The sequence below is a fragment of the Lampris incognitus genome, chromosome 15 (genome assembly GCF_029633865.1).
Source record: "Lampris incognitus isolate fLamInc1 chromosome 15, fLamInc1.hap2, whole genome shotgun sequence".
NCBI classification, from domain to species: domain Eukaryota; kingdom Metazoa; phylum Chordata; class Actinopteri; order Lampriformes; family Lampridae; genus Lampris; species Lampris incognitus.
This window is the reverse complement of record NC_079225.1, coordinates 20,661,690-20,670,944: the sequence shown is the minus strand read 5'-3', so window position 1 is coordinate 20,670,944 and position 9,255 is coordinate 20,661,690. Positions and strand designations below refer to the sequence as shown.

Genomic DNA, 9,255 nt, shown 5'->3' with positions numbered 1-9,255 from the left:
AGCTGGGGGGGGGGGGACCCTGCAGGCTACACAACCCACCGGTCCTTTTGTAACGATATTTCATTGACTGTTGGAGGAGAAGAGAGTCACTAATACAAAACAAGTGAGAGAAAGCAACTCGGCCAGCTATGATGTTGGTTATATTTGTGTAAAGGCTATCAGTGAATGACGAGGATTAGAACGAGTTAAGAAGATTAGCTTGCACATTCGCCACATTCATCCCCCACCCTTGCCCACACACACACACACATGCACACACACGCACACACGCACGCACGCACACACGCACGCACACGCGCGCACACTTGCACATGCTTAAAAGCACAACTTATACAGAAGTAACGTTGTTAATATTTGATGAAAGATAAAAGTTGCGCTCATCTTCGCATCCTTCGACATGCGTTAAGTCCCCATCGTGCGCTTGTATGAAACCAGTCAACACAATATACATAGGCCGATATAAACCAGCCGATATAAACCAGCCAATATAAACTAGCCAATATAAACCAGCCGATATAAACCAGCCGATATAAACCAGCCAATATAAACCAGCCGATATAAACCAGCCAATATAAACCAGCCGATATAAACCAGCCGAGATAAACCAGCCAATATAAACCAGCCAATATAAACCAGCCAATATAAACCAGCCGATATAAACCAGCCGATATAAACCAGCCGATATAAACCAGCCGATATAAACCAGCCGATATAAACCAGCCAATATAAACCAGCCGATATAAACTGCTCACCGATTCATCGCCCATGTATGGGCTGTTTAAGCGGTGCTCGTTAAGGCGCTGGATTCATCTGTGCGGCAAAAGGTTCTGATAAGGTTGAAAGACACAACAATGGCTAATTGCAATTAACTACGCCTTTCTGCCCCGCCCTCGCCCGTTTAAATCGACACTTTCCGCGTCCATATGGCCCCCAGTGCACCGTGGGAATGAACACAATTAAAACCAGAATATGGATTTCTGGAGTTACCGGACGAAAGCGCAGCAAGCTGTCAAGGTCAGGGTGTCAATGAAGGGTGGACGGGTGTACCCCCATCCCCCCCGTCTCCCCCATTATGTCCCCCATCATCCCCCCCCCCATATCCCGTCATCTCCGCTCCTTCCTCGGGTGGACAGACGCCCCGCTGCACCCCAGTGAGACCCCCATGTGCGCCAGACAGCCAGACAGACAGACAGACGGACAGACGGACAGGCAGGCAGACAGACGGACAGACAGACAGACAGACAGACAGACAGACAGACAGACAGACGGGCAGACAGGCAGACGGACAGACAGACAGACAGACGGACAGACAGGCAGACAGACAGACAGACAGACAGACGGACAGACAGGCAGACAGACAGACAGACAGACAGACAGACAGACAGACGGACAGACAGACAGACAGACAGACCCCTTACCAGCGGAGACACAGGAAAGGCGGAGGAAGAAACCGCAGCAGGTTTGAGTGACACGCCTTCTTGACATCAGCTAAGTTACGCATGCCACGCCGACCTCTTGTCCACGTGAAGTCCGAGCAACTTTGCCGATCACCATATCCGGTGTTGCCTGGGCTCGGGTGGCTACGAAGTAAAAAAAAAATAAAAAGAAGAAGCGCTAAACGCGTCTTAGCGGCTATTTAAGAGAAAATCAACAGCTGCACAAAACCCTGTTCAGTGCTGCGCGAGAGAGAAAAGTGAAAGCTGGAATGTGATCAGATCAAACTGCCAAATATACGACACTTGCAAAAAAGTGAGTTTATTCTTCTTCTTATTATTATTATTATTATCATTGTTATTATTGTGAGGAATGAGCAAAAGCGTCATATTGGCAACAAACAAAAAAATACTATGCGCAACAAGTGTTTGTTTGGCACATGTTGCAACCCCGCAGCACCGTCCCCTCCTCACCTCACTGGCCTAACGAGCGCCCCTTCTGTCCGATGACGTCACGCCGGCGCAGGAGTTGGGAGTAGAGAGCAGAGGAAAGCCAAATGGGCGAAGGAAAGCGGAGTTCTGCACCCTCCGCCTCCCCACAAACTTTTCCTCAGTCTCCCCCGGGCTTTACGCGGGGCTCGGCAGCAGTAAGTCACGCCGGCTGCTGGTTCGGATCAAGTCTCGTACCCAGCACCTGCTGGAGCCGGTTCTGCCTCTCGTACCACACTTACTTTGTTGGTTTTGGTTTTGGTTTTTTTTGTTGTTGTTTTTTTTTAACCAGACTCGTTTGAACGCGCCCGGCACATCAAGTAGCCCTTTTTTTCTTTTTTCTTTTTTTTTTCAACTTTTTGGGGTTTTGTTGGTTTTTTCATCCCGGGTCGCTGCACCGGCTGCAGCGCTGCCGCTGAGGCTGTGCGCCCCGGTTACAGAGTCCGATGCCCCGCGGCTCTCCACCGCCCGTCCAGGAGCCGCTGTGACCCGGAAGCCTCCGACGGCACCGCGGCCACCCGACATCCAGCTCCGGCACCCGTCTAGGGCCGGGACGCCGCCACCTCATCCCGGCCACGCCAGTCCCCTGACCTCGGCCCGCCTTACAGCCGGTGACTTTTATTCTTCTCAGCAAGGAAGATTTGAGCCGCTTTCTGAACTTCATCATCCTCATCATCATCATCGTCATCGTCAAGTTGCGCGTCCATGATGAGCAAATCCGGCGGCTCAACAAGTGGCTGTTTGGATATTTTGAATGTCAAATCAAGTAAGTAGCACGTTTCCCTTCACTCTGTTCACCAAGACATCCGGTTACAGGCCAGAGTTTCACCTGTTGGACAGGATATGAATTTTATTTACCGGTGGACATATTAATAAATACATACTGCAGGCAAACACAGGCCCAGTGGGCTGCTTCTTACATGCATCCTCGTTTTATCACACACTGCCTGTATGGCAGTTATTATCATCATCATCATCATCATCATTATTATTAATTATTATTATTATTATTATCATCATCATTATTATTATTAATTATTATTATATTAATGTGAAGAGTACTTTTACTTTTCTAATGCACACACCATCTGAAAAAAGGTTTCATCATCCGTGAATGAATGATTTGTATTGAATTACATAGCAGCTGTTTTCTTTTAACACTTTTAATAAATGCTTCTTCATCTCTCAATATAATGCACAGAATATATATATATATATATATATATATATATATATATATATATATATATATACAGGCTTGTACTGTCTCATAAAGAATTTACTTGACTCACTGCATTTTATATATGTATATATACAATTTACTTATATATATAGAATTTACTTGACTCACTGGATATTATATATATATATATATATATATATATATATATATATATATATATATATATATATATATATATATATTCCCGTGAGTCAAGTAAATTCTTTATGAGACAGCACAATGTACTGTCTCATAAAGAATTTACTTGACTCACTGGATTATTTTGCTCCTTATTTGTTGAGCACTTTCCCTGCCGTTGAGTGTTTCTTTTAACAAAGTTTTATATTATATATATATGCGTGTGTGTGTGTGTGTATATATATATATATACACACACACATACATACATATATATATATATATATACACACACACACACACACACACACACACACACACACATATATACACACACTGCTAGTGTGTCCATGCATGAAATGACAAGTTGTTGTAATTCATGATTTAAAAATCATTCAGCATTGTTTTCAAAAGGATGTGATGTCTAAAGTAAAATATATAATATATTATATCCTATAATGTTGTTCAGGTGGCCTCTTTTACAACAATCCCCGTCTGATACATGTGAACCGATCCTGTAATTAACTTATTCGTTTGATTATTAAAACCTTTGAATTGACTTCCAGCAGCTACAGATTTTAATTTGTCTAATAATCGGCGGGGGGGATTTGACAACACCGAATTATTTCGTTTCCAACAAATAGCTTCATGTCAGAGAAGAAAACGTGTTTTAAATTACAACGCGCATGCACACACACACACAAACACACACACACACACACACACACACACACACACACACACACACACACACACACACACACACACACACACACACACACACACACAGCTATCCTAACCATATCATTCATGTTTTGGTCTTGCAAGTCCACTCCGACGTGACGTGTCAGACCAGTATTCCCTCCAGTCAGTAAAGATCATTTCCAGTTGTTTTAAGCAAGCTGCTGGTTCGATGCTAATAGCCGGCCTGGTAGCTTGCATGACATGTCAGCGTGTAGCTGCGGAGGAAACACGTCCCCCATCTTACTCTGCAGCTTACTCTGCAGCTTACTCTGCATCTTACTCTGCATCTTACTCTTCATCTTACTCTGCATCTTACTCTGCAGCTTACTCTGCATCTTACTCTTCATCTTACTCTTCATCTTACTCTTCATCTTACTCTTCATCTTACTCTGCATCTTACTCTGCATCTTACTCTTCATCTTACTCTTCATCTTACTCTGCATCTTACTCTGCATCTTACTCTTCATCTTACTCTGCATCTTACTCTTCATCTTACTTTGCATCTTACTCTGCATCTTACTCTTCATCTTACTCTGCATCTTACTTTGCATCTTACTCTTCATCTTACTCTGCATCTTACTCTACATCTTACTCTGCATCTTATTGGTTTTCTTCTGTAATATCTAAACGCGTCTGTTTTCTTCTTCGTTACTTTTTGACGCAGTTGACGCAACAGCGAGTGGGTGCACTAAAAAAAAGAAAGAAAGAAAGAAAGTAAAATAAAAAAGACGAGCGTGTGAACCCGAAGTGTGTTGGACAGTAGCGGTTTGTTAAGAAAAGTCCGCGGGTTCGGCCTATCTTACCGCTTTCACGCGCGTTAATGTGTGCGCGCGCGGTGTCACGTGACTCCGTCTCCCACTGACGGAATAAAATGTCACGCAGGGGGGCCTCGGAATTAAAATTTGGAGGTTGTTCTGGTGACACGGCAGCGTATTTATATGTGTTTTGATATGAACGTGGAGGCCCCCTCCCTCCCTCCCTCCCCCCCTGGCGGCCGGTGCCGTGTCGGGTCGCAGGAGCTGCGGCTTGTTTTGGTGTTGTCCGCTTACACGTGAATTCCCATGCTACCCTATCGGACGGGTCACTGGTGAATCAATGAGCAGGTGGCAAAACGTCAGTGTAATTACATAGATGCCCCCCCCCACACACACAAAAAGAGAGTCCCTCATATGCGTACAAATATACCTCTTTTTAATAGATTTGAATACAAAATCTTAAAAAAAGAAAAGAAAAAGAAAATCACATTTTTTCCTTCTTCCCTTCATCTAGCCCGGGGTCGATTTACATACACTTCATTGGAGTCGGTGAAACGAGTCGGTGCCGTGTCACTGCCTAATCCCCGGCCCTATAGACCTGCGGGATAAAGCAGCTGTCGAGTCCCATTATGAAGGGGACTTGGCAGCTTGTCGAGATCGAGGCAGTCAGACGAGCTTCAATGGGCAAAATCATTAAGTTAACACTTTCCCCCTAATGTCTCCATTGTGCGCCGCCGCGCATTGTCTTAGAGAATGCGCGTATGACGTGTCGACTTGTGTAACGTGCGCACGGGATTCCCATGCGGGCCCGTGCAACATGTGTGCATGGGCGCGAGACGGGAACCGCACTGCGCAAGTCTGCTATGCGTGCATCTGTCGCGCATATACTAGCAGCATTTTAAAAAAAAAAATTTTTTTGTGCAAAATAACGTCCGCTAATTGTCGTTACGGTATTGACCAACGAATGAAAAGAAGCAGATGTACCCCACGTGCGAGGGCCTTACCGCGAGACAGCTCACTTTATAGACCCGTTAAAACACCTTTGTTAAAGCGAATGAGTGGCTTTGAGTGGCTGTTGCAGCCATAAAAAAAGCGCTATATAAAATGCACATTGATTGATTGATTGATTGATTGATTGATTGATTGATTGATTGATTGATTGATTGATTGAATGTACCCCCCCGCCCCCCGCCATTGCAGGTCGCATACTGGACATCCCGTGCAAAGTGTGCGGGGACCGCAGCTCGGGGAAACACTACGGGGTGTACGCCTGTGACGGCTGTTCGGGCTTCTTCAAGAGGAGCATCCGCAGGAACAGGACCTACGTCTGCAAATCCGGCTCTCAGGTGAGGCCTTTTCAGTTTTCCCTCCAGGAAAAAAAAAAATCAATCACAGGCCTCCTCGCCGTCTACTTGAGCTCTGACTGCTTTTTTTTTTCTTAAACCGGTTTGGTTTCCCCTGCGGGCTGCTCCGAGTCTCCCTCGAGGAAAGCCTAATTGTGTCGTCTCTGGGCCATTAACTAAAGGGCTCAACACGGTGCTGCTTTAATATATCAGGTGTAATCCAATCTAATGTAATGACACTGAGGCGCGGATTTAGCCGCCAGTGGGCGGGATAGGCTACTTATCCCCCCCCCTCCCCCGTATAGACCGCATCCCGGCCGCAGGAGACCAAGTGGGCGACTATGACGATGACATGATCCTTCACCTGCAGATTGGCGTCCTGGGAGGATAATGACAATGCGGTTCTTACTGTTGTGCGAATTTTATCTCGAAACTATAACCCTCCATGTTTCTCGACACCCCCCTCCCTCCTCCTCCTCTCTCTCTCTCTCTCTCTCTCTCTCTCTCTCTTTCTCTCTCTCTCTCTGTGTAGGGGGGCTGCCCTGTGGACAAAACTCACAGAAACCAATGCCGAGCGTGCCGCTTGAAAAAGTGTCTGGAAGTGAACATGAATAAAGACGGTAAATGGACTTAATTGAATCATCACTTTGGCTAGAGACCGCCACGCAGTGGCGTCTCGATTGGAGGTGGTGGAGTCGGCTGCAAAAAAAAAAAGAAGAAGAAAAAAAGAAGGGGGGTGTTGAAGGGAATGAGCCGGAGCGCAGCGAACATAACACAAGTTGCATTGCTAACCGCGGTGCGTGAGAAGCGCGGCTATTCACCTCCCTGCCGACTCCCCCGCATCTGACTCCCCCGCATGCAGACCACTCCATGCGCGAGGCATTCACTCCGGAGACGGTGACTGAATGAATGGTCTTGTCCCTCTTCTCCCATTTCACAGCCGTGCAGCACGAGAGGGGGCCCAGGACGTCCACCATCCGCAAACAAGTCGCCCTGTATTTCCGAGGGCACAAAGAGGTGAACGGCTCGTCGGCCCATTTCTCGGGCTCCTCTCTGCCGGGGCCGCCATTCTTCACCACCGTCACGCAGCTGGAGCCGCACAACCTGGACATGAGCGCCGTAGCCACGACGCCGGAGAGGCAGGCCATAGTGGGTCTGGCACAGCCCACACCAAAGGTACATGGGCGTAGACCCAGGGGGGGGGGGGTCCAACCAAACAATCCCAACTAAAGTGTGTTCCCTGAAACCATACTGGAGTTACCCCAGGAAGAGAACGGGACGTTTTTAAGCATGAAATGATTACGTTAGTTTTGGTAGGCGAGAGCAATTCGTACCCAGGTTGAATGAGGCATCTGTGCTCCAAGTCAAAAGGTCCACTTTTTTGGGGGGGGGGGCAACTCCACTGTAATCAAGCAACGGGTACGTTTCTATTTAGTGTCTGTACGTCTGAGACGTTTGACAGCTGACATGCTATTGATCCAACAGTCCCAGCTCGTGCGTTTTTCACTGGGATTATATGATTAATTTCACCCATATCCCATCTAATTATAATGACGATGATGATGATGATGAGAGGGAGAGAGAGGGAAAGGGAGGGAGAGATGGTGGTAACAGCAATTACGTAGCTTAATTCAACGTTCGTCCCCACGCAGTACCCTCACGAGGTCAGTGGCACCCCCGTGTACCTTTACGAGGTGGCGACGGAATCCGTGTGCGAGTCGGCCGCGCGCCTCCTCTTCATGAGCATCAAGTGGGCCAAAAGTGTCCCGGCATTCTCCACGCTCCCTCTGTCTGACCAGGTAGGCACGTGGGCCCATATCCTGCTCTAATAGCGGACATCATGAGAATTGGGGGGGGGGGGGGCTTTATAGTTATGGGTCGTGCACAATTTGTCATATTCTACGCACGAGTTTGCATAATCCTGTTACTTTCCCCTTGGATCTAAGGAGGGCAAATCGTTTCCATGACAGAGTATAGTATACAATGAGGGGTCCTGTTAGTTATAGGCGTTATAAGATATACTGAGGTAATCCGTTTTACAGCTGATCCTGTTGGAGGACGCCTGGAGGGAGTTGTTTGTTCTGGGCATCGCGCAGTGGGCCATTCCAGTGGACTCCAACACTCTTCTTGCCGTTTCCGGTTTGTATTTTCTTTTTTTTTTGCCTTGACAAGGCTTACCTACAGAGTAGCAGGGTCCTCACAGGCTGGGTGGGACTCGGATCATTTTGATACTTAACATGCTTACGATGCATGTGTTATGTATGTCAAGACACTCTGCCATAATGATCCATAGGGATGAACACGGACAACACGGAGTCGCAGCGTCTGAACAAGATCATCTCGGAAATTCAGGCGCTGCAGGAGGTGGTCACCAGGTTCCGGCAGATGCGTCTGGACGCCACCGAGTTCGCTTGTCTCAAGTGCATCGTCACGTTCAAAGCCGGTCAGTTAAAGTCACCTTTCCCTCTGTCAGGTACCTTTCACGTACACTCGTCAGTTACAGTTTTTGTCAGTGACGTTTTTGTCGCCCAATGCATTTGAACCTGTTTCCCCCTCCCCCTCTCTTTTCTGTGGATGGATGAGGGGTAATAGTGTGGGTTGTGAACGTCTCCCATGTCCCTTTCTCCACCCAGTCCCGACCCACGGCGCTACTGAGCTGAGAAGTTTCCGCAACGCCAGCGCCATCGCCGCGCTACAGGACGAGGCGCAGCTCACGCTCAACAGTTACATACACACCAGGTGTGTGCGCGTGCGTGTGCGCGTGCGCGCTTGTGCATGCGTGTGTGTTTTTCCATCAATGTAGAGAAAGGGAAAAAAAACCGACTAAGTTATTCGGACTCTTGACCCCATTTCAGGTACCCCACCCAGCCGTGCCGCTTTGGGAAGCTGCTCCTGCTGCTGCCAGCCCTCCGCTCGGTGGGCCCGTCCACCATTGAGGAGGTGTTCTTCAAGAAGACGATCGGCAACGTCCCAATAACCAGACTCCTCTCTGACATGTACAAGTCCAGCGATATATGAGTCCCTGTCACAGAGCTCATCTATATATGTGTGTGTGTATATATATATATATATATATATATATATATATATATATATATATATATATATATATACACACACACACGTCTGGA

General features: G+C 47.2%; 1 protein-coding gene across 2 annotated transcripts; it reads left to right on the top strand.

Annotated features, from left to right (window-relative positions):
• The first annotated feature begins 2,627 nt into the window (after positions 1 to 2,627).
• On the top strand, positions 2,628 to 9,142 carry nr2e1 (nuclear receptor subfamily 2, group E, member 1). Of its 2 annotated transcripts, none has more exons than XM_056294945.1 (9): positions 2,628 to 2,688; positions 5,982 to 6,127; positions 6,657 to 6,744; positions 7,065 to 7,300; positions 7,777 to 7,923; positions 8,167 to 8,263; positions 8,418 to 8,567; positions 8,758 to 8,863; positions 8,980 to 9,142. In XM_056294945.1, the coding sequence occupies exons 1-9, from the start codon at positions 2,628 to 2,630 to the stop codon at positions 9,140 to 9,142; spliced, it is 1,194 nt and encodes a 397-aa protein (XP_056150920.1). The 2 variants fall into 2 exon arrangements, with proteins under 2 accessions (XP_056150920.1, XP_056150921.1); XM_056294946.1 differs by having other exon boundaries at positions 2,631 to 2,655.
• Positions 9,143 to 9,255: the final 113 nt, after the last annotated feature.

What these genes read in the sequence shown, in the direction of transcription:
- nr2e1 (XM_056294945.1), top strand. Translation starts at nt 2,628, where the DNA reads ATGATGAGCAAATCCGGCGGCTCAACAAGTGGCTGTTTGGATATTTTG. An exon ending in TGGCACAGCCCACACCAAAG is followed by an intron (nt 7,301 to 7,776) that starts GTACATGGGCGT and finishes GTCCCCACGCAG; the next exon opens with TACCCTCACGAGGTCAGTGG. An exon ending in CATCGTCACGTTCAAAGCCG is followed by an intron (nt 8,568 to 8,757) that starts GTCAGTTAAAGT and finishes TTCTCCACCCAG; the next exon opens with TCCCGACCCACGGCGCTACT.